The 19835-nt window shown below is 43.6% G+C and overlaps 1 protein-coding gene across 3 annotated transcripts; it reads right to left on the reverse strand.

The window, feature by feature from the left end:
- Positions 1-1240: 1240 nt before the first annotated feature.
- Positions 1241-19583, reverse strand: ccdc135 (coiled-coil domain containing 135). Of its 3 annotated transcripts, none has more exons than XM_047585966.1 (18): positions 19261-19583; positions 18562-18655; positions 17806-17944; positions 17597-17722; positions 17285-17479; positions 15040-15183; positions 14016-14312; positions 13374-13520; positions 13142-13211; positions 7727-7855; positions 7478-7606; positions 5727-5920; positions 5332-5547; positions 3440-3550; positions 3157-3255; positions 2671-2868; positions 2075-2214; positions 1241-1764 (listed from the first exon to the last, which is right to left on the reverse strand). In XM_047585966.1, exons 2-18 carry the CDS (start codon positions 18651-18653, stop codon positions 1671-1673), a joined length of 2520 nt encoding a protein of 839 aa, XP_047441922.1. In that variant the 5' UTR covers positions 18654-18655; positions 19261-19583; the 3' UTR covers positions 1241-1670. The 3 variants fall into 3 exon arrangements, with proteins under 3 accessions (XP_047441922.1, XP_047441935.1, XP_047441931.1); XM_047585979.1 differs by having other exon boundaries at positions 13142-13205; positions 14094-14312; positions 19261-19581; XM_047585975.1 differs by having other exon boundaries at positions 14094-14312; positions 19261-19581.
- Between the last annotated feature and the right edge of the window lie 252 nt (positions 19584-19835).

Here is a 19835-nt window from a genome sequence, read left to right on the forward strand (position 1 = left end):
TCACTACACACATGATTCAATTCATAATATTAACAGGGAGAAGAGTTTAGAGACACTTTAAACTGATACTGAGTCATTTTAATTCGTTCATTGACTTTAATTCTAAAAGGAGAATAGAGAATAAATCTGAATGTAGAGGTTAAAAATTTCATTTTGAAGCATCATTTTTACATTTTGAGGTCATTTTTATTCTTTAGTGTTTTTTTGTTTTATTATTTTTTTGTCTCGTGTTCAGCATTTTGTTTCGGCTGTTTTTAAATTACTCTGTAAATAAAGTTGAGTTGAAAATTTTGAGGAAAAAAAGCCAAATATCTGAATCAGAATCTGAAGGAATCAGAAATTTGATATTAAAGTCAGAATTTTGAGAAATTAATCTGAACGCTCAGATTTTAATCAGTTTAATTTAAATGTTAAATTTCTGAGATTAAAGTTGAAGAGAAAAAGACAAAATCTTGAGAAAAACCACGTGAAAATTTGAGATAAAAATCATCTTAATGTCAGAATTCAGAACCTCAGACAAATCTGACCGTGAAATACACACAGTGATAAATTAAATCCCAACTCTTCTCCAGTGGCTCCAGGATTCTTCTCCTTCTTCCATTCAGCGCCATCTAGTGGACAGAGCTGCACACAGCAGCAGCATCACAGCATCACAGCAGCAGCAGCATGTCCACCGGGACACGAGGGACATCTGAACACTCACACATACACACCAGGATGATACTTCCTCATGTTTCACTGGGTTTTTGTTTTTTGACAAAGTTCAAACACTCGATGTCTGAATAAACTCCTGGATTCGTGCTGGAGGAGGCGACGTGCTCACAGTTCAACTCTGGACCATTTTATTTCACCTGCACATCATCAAATTCTACTATTGTCCACATTATAAAACACGTAAACTTTTGGCTCAGGTTTGTCTCCAGCTGGACTCAGAAGAGAAAGTCCACAACTAATTCCTGTTGTTTTTGAGGCGCTGGAGTCAGTTCTGTCTGCACCACCTCAACCTCGTGACACCAAAACATTTATTTCAAATGCATCTTCATTTCTTTAAGACGAGATTAAGAATCTGATTTTAAGATCTTCTAGAAAATATAAAAATTGGAAGTAGTTCTTGAAATAAATGATGTGGACGCAGGGATTATTTCACTGTATTTTAAAATTTAAGCCCCAATATGTAACCAAAATATAAAACTGTTTTATATCTTAATGTCAAAGCAGAATTGGAAACGATGAAATCCCAGAAAAGTTGATAAGAATAAATAAACAAGTGTATAGACCCTTGGCTACCACTAGATGGCAGACAAAACGAGGACAACAGGTGTAAATGAAGCAGAATAAGCTGCGACGTCCCCGTTTGAGGACGCGGGGTCTCGTTTGTGTGTGGTGAGACTACAGGGTGTTTGAGGGACGTCCTGTGGAGACGGTTCAGAGAATCAGGAGCTGACTGACGTCCACCTGGAGACGCGTCCACAAAGACCGTTCTTGGTGAGGGACTTTCTGTAGTGTTAGTGTGACGTCATCACAACCCGGCGTCTTCCTCCAAAGCCAGAGGAGGATCAACACCAACTGGTTCAGGAGAGAGGTGAAGGATGCAAAGAGCAAAGGTTTGGTTTGTGTTTGGGTTCTGATAGAATCTGTAATATGATGAAGGTGTAGAAGGGGGCGGGGCTTCAGTCGGAGCCGGCCAGGTGGGGGGAGATGCGGGGGTCGTTCCTCAGCTGCTGATCAAATGAAGAGTATTTCTCTGGGACTGAAAGCTGCAGCCTGGAACAGACACAAGCACTGAGGTAAATACATGCACGTAAAAATACAATAAACAAATACGTTTCTGCATAAAAATCACTCATAGAATCATGAAACAGAAACTTGTGTCTGTTTCATTTTGTGCGACTGCTGAAAGTCGACTAAAGCTCCTGTGACATGGAGAGAAAAACCCAAGAAAAACCCGACCCATGTTTTTCTCTCCATGTCACAGGAGCTTTAGTCGACTTTGTTTTTCTTCTCATGCATAGAAACCTTTAAGCGTCTCTAAGTGCGCGTTCAAGGCTTTGAAATTTAAAATGTGTGTCAGTACATGTGGAGGCGTTTGTGCGTGGCAGATATCTGCAGCGTTTTCTCGGAGCAGTAGTTGTGGTGTTGTTCCTGCTGCTCTTCACTCAGGTGACGCTGGTTCTCCTCGTACCAGCGCTGCTTCTCCTTGAGCTCCTCAGTCTCCTGAACAAACACAAAAGTCACCACAGGTTTTATTTCCGTCTCTGAATCTGATCTCAAACAGTTTCTGTCTGAAAGTAAAATCTAACAGCCTCTAATAAATCTCTGACCTGAGATCACAAACCATCTGTAAAGGACGTAAAACAACTAGCTATGACCTCACCTGGTCACCTAGATGCCTTCAAAATAAAAGCACTGATATAAACAGAAACGCTAACGTATTTATAAACCTACTTCCTAAAAAGTTTAATATTCTTGATCTCGACGGCTAAAAAATCTTCATGTTTGTCTCTTTTTAACGTTGAGGAACCTGTTTTAAAGTCTTAAAATTAGCGTCCCAATTCAAAACACTAATAATAATAATAATAATAATGTTTAAAGACGTTCACATAAGAACAACAAACAGCTCCAAACTTTCTCCTGTTCTTACTGACGGAGGAAAGAACCGTGGACCGGTACCTTTTCACATCGGTCCTGCAGCAGGTCCAGCTGCTCCACTATTCGGGCCTTAAAGTCGTACAGACACATGTGGTAGAGCTGCAGCGTTTCCTCGGGACTCAGACCGGCTACGTCCCCGTAGTGGACCAGGTAGGGAGCCAGGGGGTCCACCACCTTCAGCCTGTCCTGCTGAGACTTCTCCTCTGCAGCCAGACGCTCCTGTTTGGGTTTTAACGACACGACGTCACTAATCCGCTCGTCAGAAGATAAAACGGAGACGAACAGACGTGAGAAGACGTGAAGTTTAACAGAATTCATCCAGAAGCTCCGCCTCCACCGTTCTCTGGTGGCCGTGAACACACACTCCTCTACTTTTAGAGCCTCCATCAGACTCTTTCCTTTCCTAGAAAACTCCCCGTTAGTTCCTGTAAACCTCTGGTTCAGCTTTGAACCTCGTGCACCGAGGTTCCTCAGTAATTACATGCAGAGTCCAGGCTTCAGTTTCACCTTCTCCAGCATCTCTCTGCGCGCCTTGGAAACCTCCTCTGGAATCTGCAGCTCCACCTCCGCCTCCTCCTGCTCTCTGCACCTCACAATGTCGCACATCTACACACCAGCAGAGACACCGCACTCAAGTTACCGTCGCACACAAGCTCGCAAACATCAACACTTTGTGTCCACATCGACACAAACAAACAGATGCAAGTTGTGGTCTTTTAATCGGTGTTGTAACGAATACTCTGAGGAACCTTTAGGTGTGTGTTAGTCCCGGAGACGTGGACACACTCACCTCCTTCTCTGACTCTAAGATCTGGACGATCACCGTCCTCTCGTCCTTCATCAGATCCTCCAGGATGTTGAACAGAGCCAGAGAACCCAGAGGCTTCTCCGATGGATCCACCTGGACACGGCAACAGATACAGGTGTGACTGGAACCAGGAGATCCACCAATAATCCACCAATAATCCACCAATAATCCACCAATAATCCACCAATACGTCCTCAGCCACAACCACACGTCTGAAGCTGCAGCGCCACCATGTGGTCAGTACAATACTGCATCAGCTGCTGCCTCTGATGGATCTCTACCTACAACTGGACCAGAACCAGGGAGGGAAGGAAGGAAGGAAGGAAGGGAAGAAACTAGGAAGGAAGGAAGGAAATGGAGAGGAAGGAAGGAAGGAAGGAAGGAAGGAAGGAAGGAAGGAAGGAAGGAAGGAAGGAAATGGAGAGGAAGGAAGGGAGGGAGGGAGCAAGGAAGGAAGGAAGGAAGGAAATGGAGCGGAGGGAAGGAAGGAAGGAAAGAAAGGAGAATGAAGGGAAGAAACTAGGAAGGAAGGAAGGAAAGGAAGGACGGAAGGAAGGAAGGGAAGAAACTAGGAAGGAAGGAACAAAGGATGGACAGATGAAGGGAAGAATGAAAGTAGGAAGGAAGGAAGGAAGGAAGGAAGGAAGGAAGGAAATGTGAGGAAGGAAGGAAGGAAGGAAGGAAGGAAGGAAGGAAGGAAGGAAGGAAGGAAATGGAGAGGAAGGAAGGAAGGAAGGAAGGAAGAAAGGGAAGAAACTAGGAAGGAATGAAGGAAAGGATGGACGGAAGGAAGGAAGGAAAGAAGGAAGGAAGGGAAGAAACTAGGAAGGAAGGAAGGAAGGAAGGAAGGAAGGGAAGAATGAAAGTAGGAAGGAAGGAAAGAAGGAAGGAAATGGAGAGGAAGGAAGGAAGGAAAGAGAATGAAGGGAAGAAACTAGGAAGGAAGGAACAAAGGATGGACGGAAGGAAGGGAAGAATGAAAGTAGGAAGGAAGGAAGGAAGGAAGGGAGGGAGGGAGGGAGGGAGGAAGGAAGGAAGGAAATGGAGAGGAAGGATGGAAGGAATGATAGAGAATGTATAGAAGATACTAGGAAGGAAGGAACAAAGGATGGACTGAAGGAAGGAAGGGAAGAAGGAAGGAAGGAAGGAAGGAAGGAAGGAAGGAATGGAAGAAACTAGGAAGGAAGGAACAAAGGATGGACTGAAGGAAGGAAGGGAAGAATGAAAGTAGGAAGGAAGGAAGGAAGGAAGGAGAATGAAGGGAAGAAACTAGGAAGGAAGGAAGGAAGGAAGGAAGGAAGGAAGGGAAGAATGAAAGTAGGAAGGAAGGAAGGAAGGAAGGAAGGAAGGAAGGAATGGAAGAAACTAGGAAGGAAGGAACAAAGGATGGACTGAAGGAAGGAAGGGAAGAATGAAAGTAGGAAGGAAGGAAGGAAGGAAGGAAGGAGAATGAAGGGAAGAAACTAGGAAGGAAGGAAGGAAGGAAGGAAGGGAAGAATGAAAGTAGGAAGGAAGGAAGGAAGGAAGGAAGGAAGGAAGGAAGGTGTTTTTTAACAGGACCAGGACTCAGTAAAGTGGGTTCACACTAAACCAAGGAAGGAGGTCACATGACCACCTCCACATGTGGACTGACACCAGATCAGGGTTCACACCTGGACTCAGACTTGGACTCAGACCTGGACTCAGACCTGGACTCAGACCTGGACTCAGACCCGGACTCAGACCTGGACTCAGACCCGGACTCAGACCTGGACTCAGACCTGGACTCAGACCTGGACTCAGACCCGGACTCAGACCCGGACTCAGACCTGGACTCAGACCCAGACTCAGACCTGGACTCAGACCTGGACTCTGGAGAACCCGTTTGAACCGACCTGGAAGGTGGAGACCAGCTCAGGCGTGAACTGTTCGGGTTTGATCGTCCCGGTCGACTCCTTGGGTTTGATGAAGCTCCTCTTGGAGGGGATGAACCTACAGTCCATCAGGTGGTAGGTCACCTCCATCCGTCCCTGCTGCACCAGGAAAACCCTCTGGGCCACGTCTTCGTTGGCGGGTTTGGATTCGTTCCTGTGGAAACGCTCCACCACTTTCTGCAAACACAGACGGTTTAATGCAGAGACCTGGAGAACGAGCTGCTCCTGAACGCATCATCCTGCTGCTTCAGTCTGAGGAAAGTTTCCAGGACCTGGTCGAATCTAATGCAGGTCTGAAGGAGACAGAAAGGCAGCTGTACCTAATAATGTGGCCGGTGAATGTAAAGTGACTTTACCAGGACGCGCTCGTCCTCGTCTCTCGCCTGTTGGTTGAAGCAGACGTGTCTGTAGTAGAGGAAGTCTCTCCGGCCGGCGAACGTCTCCGTCATTTCCCCCGGAGACACCGTCCTCTTCACCAGATCGTCCACACGAGCTCGGCTGAACTCCACCTCCCGCTCAGAGCCATCGGGCAGCGACATAAACCTGTGGACTGAACCACAGCTCACTTCATATCACTGTTCCTCTCAGTCACGTTTGGTGTCGTCAGGCAGAGAAGATCCAGGAAACACTGGCAGGTCTAATCAGATGGACTCTGAGCACGATTTATTAGGAACCAGGATCATAAGAAAATAATAAAACAAGAGATAAAGTACCAGAACAAACAAACCAGGCTCATCTCACCAAAGAAATAAAATACTCAAAACATCAACAACAAATCTAAATGTCTTAGTATAACTCAAATATTATAGTGTTTCTTCTTTCTTTCTTTCTTTCTTTCTTTCTTTCTTTCTTTCTTTCTTTCTTTCTTTCTTTCTTTCTTTCTTTCTTTCTTTCTTTCTATCTTTCTTTATTTCCTTCTTTCTTTAATTCTTTCTTTCTTTAATTGTTTCCTTGTCTTCATCTTCTTTCGTTCTTTCTTTCTTTCTTTCTTTCTTTCTTTCTTTCTTTCTTTCTTTCTTTCTTTCTTTCCTTCTCTCCGTCTTCTTTCCTTCTTTCTTTAATTCTTTCTTTCTTTCTTTCTTTCTTTCTTTCTATCTATCTTTCATTCTTTCTTTCCTTCTTTCTTTCTCTCATCTTCTTTCTTTCTTTCTTTCTTTCTTTCTTTCTTTCTTTCTTTCTTTCTTCTAAAGTTGGAGCAAGTGTTTGGTTAAATGAATGTTATGAGTCCTGGTGTATTAGAAAGGTTTTCTCTAAATAACTAACTAAAAAAATCACAGACAACAAACATGACAGGATATAAATAAAGGGACGGGATGGGAGTGTGTTATAATTAATAATTAAAGGGGCAGACGAAGGAGGCGACTGATCGGTAGAAGTGTCTGACAAATTTCCTCCGTGTGATGAATCATTTCTATAAGTTCGTTGGGATCGTTTGACCAAACGATGTCACAATAACTTGATGTGGATAAATTAAACTCTGATGCTGTGTATGAAGAGAAAAATAATATGACAAAACATCCACTCAGGGCTGAAAATCAGATGAGTGTCCTATAAAGGCTTAAAGTTTGTGTTTTAATAATCATAATAATTGTTATGCAGCGTTAATTACTGAGAATAGAACTTGAACTCAACACTTTTGTTCTTGTGGTGGAAACTTCTTCACGGTAGATTTCCAGGTTTGATGTGAGATTGTGAGACTGTAAAAGATTTTTTATCATCTTCTCACTGAATGAATCTTCTCCAAGCTTCATGAATCTCTTCCAAACATGTCGCTGATGTGTATAATTAGCAATAAGAAGAGAAACTCTCTGTTTCAGCTCCTTCACATGTTGCTCCAGGTTCCTTCAGGAGCATTTCATCTTTATTTATTACTGAGTAAACTTTTCTATTTGTAGAAACTGCTGCTGCTTTTTAAAATGACAGATTTTCTTTCCTCAGTGAGACTGAAAGACGCTCACACACGATTATCCTTCTAGATTTCATCATAAATGATTTAATCCCTTGTTATGTTTATTATTCGTAGCACGTTGTTTTATCTCTTATTTCAGTTTTGTTGCTGTTGCTCGTGGGGTCGGGGCCGTATCTTATCGTTTGTGCTCAGACTTACACAGGAGGTGGAAACGCCGTCCGGCCGTGAACCGTTCTGCTGTGACGTTCTCCGTCCTGTTGACCTCCCTCGTGTCCAGGTGGTCACTTCTGTGCTGAAACCACTCCTTCACCACGGCCACGTCCGAGCCTTAAACCAGACCGACATGAGCGTGTAATGTGAATGAGTGTGTCCCTGTAGTTCTTGGGTGCAGCGCTGCATTTCCCAGGATATCTGAGGCGTTTTAGCAGCTGTCAGAAAGCGACTCACGCTGCAGGTCCGTGAACGTGGTCAGACGTGTGATCAGCCCGTCGGGCCTCACGCGCAGAGCGAACTTCTCCAGCTCGGCTTTCCTGTAGCGGGTCAGCTTCTGTCCTCCAGGCCAACGCCTCTCCAGGTCTGAACGACAGGGACACAGCTCAGTTCATAATCAGCCGAGTGTCACAGTCAACACACTGTTCTCAGGGACGAGATTAATCTGGGACCTCCGGGAATTTATGATAAGGTCAGAGGTCGTCTGGGATCTTAATCCTGAGAGAATGACCTGTTTCTGGTGACACAGAGGTCACAGATAAAACTAATCCAGAGAGAATCAGCATCTGGGTGAGTTTTCTTCAGTTTGGTCTTTTTCTGCCTCTTTTTCTCTTAAATCCACCATCAACATGTTCATCTGGTTTAAACAGTGACAGGTCCTTGGTCATTATGGTCAGTTTTTAGTACCAATTATCATTTGCAAAGTAACTAAATAAGAGTAAAACACAGAGTTTATCTCGTGTGAATGAACCAGATGAAACACAGACCTGGCCAATAACCATGATTTACATTCACATACAGGCTCAGTACTGGCCGGGTCCATTAGAACGATGGTGTCTGACCTGGATGATCATTCTGAAGGACGGAGTTTGTGTTTCTGTTTCTGGAATGAATTAAACACCAATAAACACTAATGCTGAAGACTGGACGTAGAGCAGGACTTTATAATAGAATGTTTTCACTAGTTTACCTAATACATAGTCTCACGCTGCCACTTCAGATAGAAATAAGAATAAAGTTCACTTTGTTTACTTGGTTGTTCATGTCCATGATAGCTGAGGCTACTTTATACTTAATAACGAATGAATAATTAATGAATGTAATGTTAAAAGGTTTTATAAGATCCAAACTATGTTATGGTAGATGTAACATACTGGAATCACTTCTAATGTATATAAGTGACCAGTTATGAAGGATGCTAACAGCTACATTCTGCTGTTAATGCTAACTGGAACTAGGTCCTGTACTATATGGATGTTGGTTTGTAGATTGTCGTGAGGTGTTTTTTAGTTGTTGTTTGTGCTGTTTTTGTGGTATGATGTGTTTTGTGTAATTGAGTACTGCAGTGTAAACATAAATGTGTTGGGTGTGGACTCCAGGTAGAATAGGGATGGCCTTAGCCGAAGCTAATGGAGATCTTAGCCGAAGCTAATGGAGATCTTAACCAAAGATAATGGAGATCTTAGCCGAAGCTAATGGAGATCTTAGCCGAAGCTAATGGAGATCTTAGCTGAAGCTAATGGAGATCTTAGCCAAAGATAATGGAGATCTTAGCCGAAGCTAATGGAGATCTTAGCCGAAGCTAATGGAGATCTTAGCTGAAGCTAATGGAGATCTTAGCCGAAGCTAATGGAGATCTTAGCCAAAGATAATGGAGATCTTAGCCGAAGCTAATGGAGATCTTAGCTGAAGCTAATGGAGATCTTAGCTGAAGCTAATGGAGATCTTAGCCGGAGCTAATGGAGATCTTAGCCGAAGCTAATGGAGATCTTAACCAAAGATAATGGAGATCTTAGCCAAAGCTAATGGAGATCTTAGATGAAGCTAATGGAGATCTTAGCTGAAGCTAATGGAGATCTTAGCTGAAGCTAATGGAGATCTTAGATGAAGCTAATGGAGATCTTAGCCGAAGCTAATGGAGATCTTAGCCGAAGCTAATGGAGATCTTAGATGAAGCGAACGGAGATCTTAGCTGAAGCTAATGGAGATCTTAGATGAAGCTAATGGAGATCTTAGCCGAAGCTAATGGAGATCTTGTCAAACACATTTGAAGAGAATCTGGAAATGTTTGGACTTTCTAAAACTCTCTCTCTCCGTCTGAACGTAGCTGGAAACGACATTAACGAACGTTTAATTTAATGAAGTGGTGAAAAGAAAGAGGAGATGAACAGAAAGCAGAATAAAAAGTGAAAGCACGTCCACCACACACACGTCTGTTTATGTAAATCACCTTTCGTTGATGTGGACTGTGTCAGTGGTTAATACAGACGAGATGAGAGATAGAGGTTCATTAGAATAGAAATGAGGAAATGTCAAGTGTTTTTAGTTGTTGTTTGTGCTGTTTTTGTGGTATGATGTGTTTTGTGTAATTGAGTACTGCAGTGTAAACATAAATGTGTTGGGTGTGGACTCCAGGTAGAATAGGGATGGCCTTAGCCGAAGCTAATGGAGATCTTAACCAAAGATAATGGAGATCTTAGCCGAAGCTAATGGAGATCTTAGCCGAAGCTAATGGAGATCTTAGCCAAAGATAATGGAGATCTTAGCCGAAGCTAATGGAGATCTTAGCTGAAGCTAATGGAGATCTTAGCTGAAGCTAATGGAGATCTTAGATGAAGCTAATGCAGATCTTAGCCAAAGCTAATGGAGATCTTAGCCAAAGCTAATGGAGATCTTAGCCAAAGATAATGGAGATCTTAGCCGAAGCTAATGGAGATCTTAGCCGAAGCTAATGGAGATCTTAGCCAAAGCTAATGGAGATCTTAGCCAAAGATAATGGAGATCTTAGCCGAAGCTAATGGAGATCTTAGATGAAGCTAATGGAGATCTTAGCTGAAGCTAATAGAGATCTTAGCCGAAGCTAATAGAGATCTTAGATGAAGCTAATGGAGATCTTAGCCAAAGATAATGGAGCAGAATAAAAAGTGAAAGCACGTCCACCACACACACGTCTGTTTATGTAAATCACCTTTCGTTGATGTGGACTGTCAGCGGTTAATACAGACGAGATGAGAGATAGAGGTTCATTAGAATAGAAATGAGGAAATGTCAAGTGTTTTTAGTTGTTGTTTGTGCTGTTTTTGTGGTATGATGTGTTTTGTGTAATTGAGTACTGCAGTGTAAACATAAATGTGTTGGGTGTGGACTCCAGGTAGAATAGGGATGGCCTTAGCCGAAGCTAATGGAGATCTTAACCAAAGATAATGGAGATCTTAGCCGAAGCTAATGGAGATCTTAGCCGAAGCTAATGGAGATCTTAGCCAAAGATAATGGAGATCTTAGCCGAAGCTAATGGAGATCTTAGCTGAAGCTAATGGAGATCTTAGATGAAGCTAATGCAGATCTTAGCCAAAGCTAATGGAGATCTTAGCCAAAGCTAATGGAGATCTTAGCCAAAGATAATGGAGATCTTAGCCGAAGCTAATGGAGATCTTAGCCGAAGCTAATGGAGATCTTAGCCAAAGATAATGGAGATCTTAGCCGAAGCTAATGGAGATCTTAGCTGAAGCTAATGGAGATCTTAGATGAAGCTAACGGAGATCTTAGCCGAAGCTAATAGAGATCTTAACCAAAGATAATGAAGGTCCAAATAAGTGATAAATGATAATTCGTTTATAAATTCTTTGTGAATCAACATTTATGTCAAACACATTTGAAGAGAATCTGGAAATGTTTGGACTTTCTAAAACTCTCTCTCTCCGTCTGAACGTAGCTGGAAACGACATTAACGAACGTTTAATTTAATGAAGTGCTGAACAGAAAGAGGAGATGAACAGAAAGCAGAATAAAAAGTGAAAGCACGTCCACCACACACACGTCTGTTTATGTAAATCACCTTTCGTTGATGTGGACTGTGTCAGTGGTTAATACAGACGAGATGAGAGATAGAGGTTCATTAGAATAGAAATGAGGAAATGTCAAGTGCGGTATTTGTTTCTGGAGCCGCAGCAGGAAGAAGTTATCAGAGGGACGGATGCAAATGTGGGGACAGCACCGTAAACTCTGTTTACACAAATTAATCCGGAAACACCGACATCCCTAAAACATTTACCAGCGAGAAAGCAACACAGCGATGTGTGACGACTACATCCTCCCTCATGCTGTGGTTCAGTCCCATCAAAAAAAAAGACATCACATCACGTCCTCTTTGAACAAAGCGCCGCTTGTTGTGTTGTTCTGACAGAGGTTTGGTTTCTCTACACACGTCATCGTCACCTGAAGTCCGTCTGTCCTGCTCCTCATTCTTATTGGACCAGGGAAAGTCCCACTGAACCAACCTTCAACGTGAATTTAAAAACTCAGGTTCTAGATCATTTTACAACATGTTCCAGAGAGAAGGAGCTGAATATTCATCAACGATCACTGATCCCGGACCAGACCAGACCAGACCAGACCAGACCAGACCCAGAACAGACCAGACCAGACCAGACCAGACCAGACCAGACCCAGAACAGACCAGACCAGACCCAGACCAGACCAGACCAGACCAGACCAGACCCAGAACAGACCAGAACAGACCCAGACCCAGACCAGACCAGACCAGAACAGACCCAGACCAGACCAGACCAGACCAGACCAGACCAGACCCAGACCAGACCAGACCAGACCCAGAACAGACCAGAACAGACCCAGACCAGACCAGACCCAGACCAGACCAGACCAGACCCAGACCAGACCAGACCAGACCAGACCCAGACCAGACCCAGACCAGACCCAGACCCAGACCAGACCAGACCAGACCAGACCAGACCAGACCAGACCAGACCCAGACCAGACCCAGACCCAGAACAGACCAGACCCAGACCCAAACCAGACCCAGACCCAGACCCAGACCCAGACCAGACCAGACCAGACCAGACCAGACCCAGACCCAGACCCAGAACAGACCAGACCAGACCAGACCCAGACCCAGACCCAGACCCAGAACAGACCAGACCCAGACCAGACCAGAACAGACCAGACCAGAACAGATCAGACCAGACCAAACCAGATCAGACCAGAACAGACCAGACCAGAACAGACCAGACCAGACCAGAACAGACCCAGACCAGACCAAACCAGACCAGACCAGCAGACCAGACCAGACCCAGACCAGACCAGAAACAGACCAGACCAGACAACCAGACAACCAGACCAGACAACCAGACAGAGACCAGAACCAGACCAGACCAACAGACCAGACCAGACCAAAGACCAGAAACCAGACCAGACAACAGACCAGACACCAGACCACAGACCAGACAGAACAGAAACCAGACCAGACCAGAACAGACCAGACCAGCAACCAGACAGACCAGACCCAGACAGACCAGAAAGACCAAGACCAGACAGACCAACAGACCAGAACAGACCAGACCAGACCAGACCAGAACAGACCCAGACCAGACCCAGACCAGACCAGACACAGACCCAGACCCAGACCAGACCAGACCAGACCAGACCAGACCAGACCAGAACAGACCCAGACCAGACCCAGACCAGACCAGACACAGACACAGACCCAGACCCAGACCAGACCAGACCAGACCAGACCAGACCCAGACCAGACCAGACCAGACCAGACCCAGACCAGACCAGACCCAGACCAGACCAGACCAGACCAGACCCAGACCCAGACCAGACCAGACCAGACCAGACTGCTGCAGCTTTCACCTTTCTCTGAGATGTTGATGTAAGTGACCCAGGATCTCGGCATCTCAAACACTCGGAGCTTCTCCTCGTCCTGCAAAACCAACAAGTTCACAACTAAGAAATGAAGGAGAACTGAGTTTTGTGTTTTCTTTGTTTCAGTCTTCTTCTCTCCTTCTTGTTTTGTTTACTTCTTACTACTTTGTTGACGATAAGAAAATGGTGACGTACACACACACAGACACACACTGGGTACCTCCTCCTCCTCCTCCTCCTCGGTGATTTTGGCCATCATCCTGCTCTCTTCTCTCTTCAGGATGGAAAGAATCAGCTGCTTCCTGCTGGTTCCACCGTACAACACCGGCTCCCACGTCTTTAAATCTTCCACGTCAAACAACATGTCCTACACACACACACACACACACACACACACACACTTTAAATGTCAGCTGATTTCTATGTGTCTTGAAAGTAAACACACAAACACATGAAACAGAAACATTACACTAATGCAGTGTGTTAGGGGCATTTTTCGTTTTGTTTGTTATGTGTTTTGGTTCCATTCTGTTCTCTATGAGCCGCTCAATCGTTTGTTTGTTTCCGTGGCCAAAATGTGATGCTTTGTTTAGTCGTACATACAAGTTATAGGACTTTAAACGTGTGTGTATAGATTGGAGAAGGATGCAAACACTTCGAATCATTTAAATTGGAGATTTGTTCAATATTCCCTCATGTCAGTATCACTATGTTTATTCTTAATCTAATCCATGCTACACGTTATTTATTGCTGCTGTTTTACTTTAGTTTTTTTATTCATTTATTACATATTTGCTACTATTAATCTAAACTCTTATTACCTCCACAGTTACCACTCATCAGAGCATCTCTGAAGACCCACCTTTTGCCCCATCATTGTCATTGTCAACATGTCTTGTGTCTTGTGTCGCGTCTTGTCATGGAGCTGTCGCGGACTCACAGTGCAGCCCTTCCTGCAGTCCTGCATGTTAACGTAGTAGTTGAAGTTGTTCCACACGCTCTCGATGCCCAGGAAGTAGTCGCAGCCGGTGGCGTAGCTGGTCCCGGTCAGGGGGTCGATGAAGAAGTTCTCCTGGACGCTGCGACTCCCAGACAGAACCAGCACCCAGCAGTGAACCCGGAGCCCCCGCAGGACGTCGGCAGGTCGCTGCTCACTCTCCTGGAGGGAAGAGGTTAATTATTCACGTGATCGTGTTGATGCATAAGGAGAAACGTGTCTGGGGACACATCATGGCCCAGGTCGCATGTTAAATAAAGAATAAAGTGAAGTCTGAGGGATGAGTGGCTGTTGCTTTTGCTTTTTCTTTTTCTTTTATCCAACAATATTTTTATGCAACTCATAAAACATTGTCGTGTGCTATATCACGTTTCTCTCTTTAGTCTTCGTTCTACATATATTTTTATATTTATATTTTACATATTCTCAACATTTGCACATTTTGTTTACATGTTTTGTTTAGTTGCTGCACCGTAGCCTCTGAGGAAGCTCATTTCAAATCTGTATTGTGTTGCTCATGTCAGAATTGACAATAAAGTTGACTTGACTCATTGGACTCCAGTCACAATCCAGTGATTAACAGAGTTCTGTCTTTATTCTGCTCCAGGTTCGTTCAACAGATGAGAAGATCATTTGTTGTTGTTTTTTTAAAACACTGAATAAAATCCACCCCATACTTGTTGAAATGTCTCCTGTTTGTTTTAAGAATGTAATGTATTTTCTCCAGATGTAAGCAAGAAGAACCACATGCACATACATGCACATATGGTCCTCTTTGCTTCGTAGAAGACACATGTTTAAAAATATTTTTCACGACGTTTTAGATTATGTTTTAATATCTGGGTAGAGGCCAAATAGAAAGAGTCTACAGTGAAACCATCATCGTCACCTGCTGTAGTTTCTGTTTCTGGAGCAAAGCAGCTTCAGCTTCCTGCTTCTTCTCCTCCTGTCGGCTCAGAAACCGACTCTTCAGCTCCGTCTGAGGCTTCACTCTGAACTCAACCTCCTGTTCTTTCTCCTGTGAAGTCACACTCTGCACACAAACACAACCAAGCAGCCGGGTTCAGTGGGTCTGACTCTGAACTGGGCTCAATTCAAAGTTCAACTAAACATATGAGTTCACAGAGCAAGAACATGCTTTAGACTTAGACAAACACACCATCGGCGCATTTATTACATGAGACTTCTTTACCTTGGCTCACAGGGAAGTAGAAAAGATGTGAAACCACTTAAACGTGTCTCTTTACAATTTAAGATCAATCCGTCAGATTTAAGGTGATCTGGCCTTGTAACAGGTTTTCTGGTTCGTTGTATTTAAAGAGCTGTTTAGGTTGTCAAAATAAAAAAAAACATAAAAACCTGACACATTTTTTGGAGGTTTAAATTGTTTAAATTTAAGGAAGTAGGCGGGTTTACTATGCTGAAAAGCTGCTCAGTAGAGAAAGACATGAAACGAGAGACATACAGAGACATAAAGATGCAAGAGACTTACAGAATCAGAGACTTAAGAGTACAGAGAGTACGAGACATACAGAGACATGCAGAGACAAGATGCAGAGACTACAGAGACATACAGAGACATGCAGAGACTACAGAGACTACAGAGACATGCAGAGACATGCGGGAGAAAATGCAGAGACTACAGAGACATACAGAGACATGCAAGCATGCAGAGACATACAGAGACATGCAGAGACATCAGAGACATACAGAGACATGCAGAGACTTACAGAGACATACAGAGACATGCAGAGACATGCAGAGACTACAGAGACATGCAGAGACACGCAGAGACATGCAGAGACGTACAGAGACATACAGAGACATACAGAGACATGCAGAGACACGCAGAGACATGCAGAGACGTACACAGATGTACAGAGACATGCAGAGACGTACAGAGACATACAGAGACATGGAGAGACATGCAGAGACATACAGAGACATGCAGAGACGTACAGAGACATGCAGAGACATGCAGAGACGTACACAGATGTACAGAGACATGCAGAGACATACAGAGACATACAGAGACATACAGAGACATGCAGAGACATACAGAGACGTACAGAGACATACAGAGACATGCAGAGACATACAGAGACATACAGAGACATGCAGAGACACGCAGAGACATGCAGAGACATGCAGAGACTTACAGAGACATACAGAGACATGCAGAGACTTACAGAGACTTACAGAGACATACAGAGACATGCAGAGACACGCAGAGACATGCAGAGACGTACACAGATGTACAGAGACATGCAGAGACGTACAGAGACATACAGAGACATGCAGAGACATGCAGAGACACGCAGAGACGTACACAGATGTACAGAGACATGCAGAGACATACAGAGACATACAGAGACATGCAGAGACTTACGCAGATGTACAGAGACATACAGAGACATGCAGAGACATGCAGAGACTTACAGAGACATGCAGAGACTTACACAGATGTACAGAGACGTACAGAGACATACAGAGACATACAGAGACATGCAGAGATGTACAGAGACATACAGAGACATGCAGAGACATACAGAGACATACAGAGACATGCAGAGACTTACAGAGACATACAGAGACATGCAGAGACACGCAGAGACATGCAGAGACATGCAGAGATGTACACAGATGTACAGAGACATGCAGAGACGTACAGAGACGTACAGAGACATACAGAGACATGCAGAGACATACAGAGACATGCAGAGACACGCAGAGACATGCAGAGACATGCAGAGACTTACAGAGACATACAGAGACATGCAGAGACTTACAGAGACTTACAGAGACATACAGAGACATGCAGAGACACGCAGAGACATGCAGAGACGTACAGAGACATACAGAGACATGCAGAGACATGCAGAGACATACAGAGACATGCAGAGACGTACAGAGACATGCAGAGACATGCAGAGATGTACAGAGACATGCAGAGACATGCAGAGACTTACAGAGACATACAGAGCCATGCAGAGACTTACAGAGACATACAGAGACATGCAGAGACGTACAGAGACATGCAGAGACTTACACAGATGTACAGAGACATGCAGAGACGTACAGAAACACACAGAGACATGCAGAGACATGCAGAGACATACACATCAGTAACTTGCCTTGGCCTCAGTGTCCAGCAGGGGACAGTCCTGCAGGCTCTGGTCGGCCTCACACATCTCTTTGACAGCGTATCCGCTGACACAGTAGGCGTCGTAGTTGGCTCCCAGCAGGAGGCTGCACAGCAGGACGGCATATTCAACGCAGGAGCCTCTCTGGTTCTGCAGCACCGAGGTGGAAGAGAACAGGTGTCTGGGCTGGAACAGGAGACACCAACACCGTGATGGATTAAGAGTGATTAAGGACGTGTATGTGAACATGAGTTTGGTTGTTATTATAGTGTCTTATAGAGTTTTTTTTTTTTTTTGTCTGACCAGCTCTGTGGGCGTCTCCAGAGGCTCCAGAGACAGGAAGTCAGCCACGAAGGCAGCACAGCCCTGCCAGGTGTAGAGTTCACAGTGGGTCGTGGGTGTGGGCCGAAGACTCGTAGACACAAACTTCTAAATGTAAGGAAATACAAAGGTTATTATTAGATGTAGAACGCTAGGTGGAGACAAACAATGGAGCAGCTGCAGATTTTTACCTTGACGCCACATTCGTTGACGGGGCAGAGCAGCAGAGGTTTGCGGTCGGGACACAAGTGTGAGTACTGACGCTGGAAGTTGTCGGCGATGGCCAATAGTCGAACCTCGTCAGGAGAGTTGGTCCTGTAGGACTGAGGGCTGGGGAAGGACAGCAGGCCGAGACAATGACTTTAATCCCATCATCACACACCTTGACGAACTACGACGTCAAATCCCTTAAAAGGATGTAGATCTTTACTATCAACTGGATTTGTACCTTTAATGACCTAATTCATCACCAACCATCATTTAGGCTCAACCCCGCCCCCTCCTCTTTAACTTCACCTTTACATTAACACAACATCCCCACAACCTGTGTCTGTGCATTACACTGACTCAGTTTTTCTACCTTATTATAACTTCTTCATGTGTCAGAACTGATCAGGTCTGTTTGATTATTAATAAAGCCTAAAATAAACTTCTTCTCAACTGATTACTATTCATCAGAGACTTCTTCTTGGAATCCATGAGCATTAGACCACATTTATATCAAAATATGTGACACAAAGACATTCGGTCAAATTTGTCAAAGCCTCCTGTATTTCATGTTATATTATATATTTGACTCTTTATTTGCACATCTTTGCTGTAAATTATATATTTTGTGTATCTTTCTTCCTTTTTAAACTTCATGTTTATTGACAAATTCCTTATGTTGACTGATATTGACACTGATTTCGTTCATTTGTGAGTGTGTTGTTTGTGGTGACACTCACAGAAGCTCCAGAGGAGGTGAAACATGGGAGTCCAGCTGCTCCTCCTGGACCTCCTCTCCACTTACGACCTGATCCTCGAGGTCTGAGTCCATCTCTGACCCAAAAAAATAAATAAAAATCACACATCTCGGGTTTACACAACAAGTAAATATAGCTTCTCTTCCTTTAAACTGACGCAAAGCCTTTAAAGATGGCTGCATGTTACTGGAAATATGTTGTCTTAAGAGCAAAAGAAGAAGACAAGGATATGGAATAAAGTAATGGAAATCTAGACTTTGAGATATTAAAGATTTTTTTTATTTTTATTTATTCACACATGTCACACAGTCACATCTTTGCCTTCAAACCAGCATCAATCCTTGCAACGTTAGATACTTCACGGCAGAACTGTGAGACTAAATAAAGTAGATAGATAGATATATACAGAGAGTTAATATTGATAATAATAAAAACGAATCACAGGCCAGTTGGTTCCTCACAGGGAGGAGTTTTAAACGAATAAGTACAAATAAAATGTAATCGAAATAAAACTTTCGCTGACGCTAACTTTAGTCTGGGAACACACAAAGCTAACAGCCGACTTTTATAAAGATTAAGCTAACTGTAGCTAATGACTCGCTGCGAACCGTAGAAAAATAGAATTCTGCTATTAAATATTCATGTGACTAATGATGATAATAATAACAAAGTCTGACTCACCCGGAATAACGTGAAATTAGGAATTATTTATTTAACGGATTCTGGTCCGTGGGGCTCGGCTAAGCTAACGGTTAAAGTTAGTTGCTGCGTTTCCATGGTAACGGCGAGAAGCCATGACGTCATCTCGGATGCCTTCACATACCCTCGGAGATATTGACACTTGAAACGACTGAAATGTGGCATTTAAGTGCTGTCGGTCACAGAGGCACCGGATTAAACCGCACAACTCTACGTCTTGTTTTGAAATAGAACAATAAACTGAAAATAAAATAAGAGTAGATTTTCTTTAAGTTCGCTCTCGCAAATAGAATTCACTGATCAGGCATAACATTAAGATAAGATAAGATAAGATAAGATAAGATAAGATAAGATAAGATAAGATAAGATAAGATAAGATAAGATAAGCCTTTATTTATGCCACAGTGGGGAAATTTTTCATCAACAGCAGCAGACATTCAACATTCAACATCACAAACAGTGCACGTATGGGTGGATAAAGAATAGAACATAAAAATATTCAAAAATATATAAAACAAAAAAGCTTTTGACCAGATTAATTGTCACGTAACATAACG

The sequence above is a fragment of the Mugil cephalus genome, chromosome 1 (assembly GCF_022458985.1).
Source record: "Mugil cephalus isolate CIBA_MC_2020 chromosome 1, CIBA_Mcephalus_1.1, whole genome shotgun sequence".
Lineage (NCBI taxonomy): Eukaryota > Metazoa > Chordata > Actinopteri > Mugiliformes > Mugilidae > Mugil > Mugil cephalus.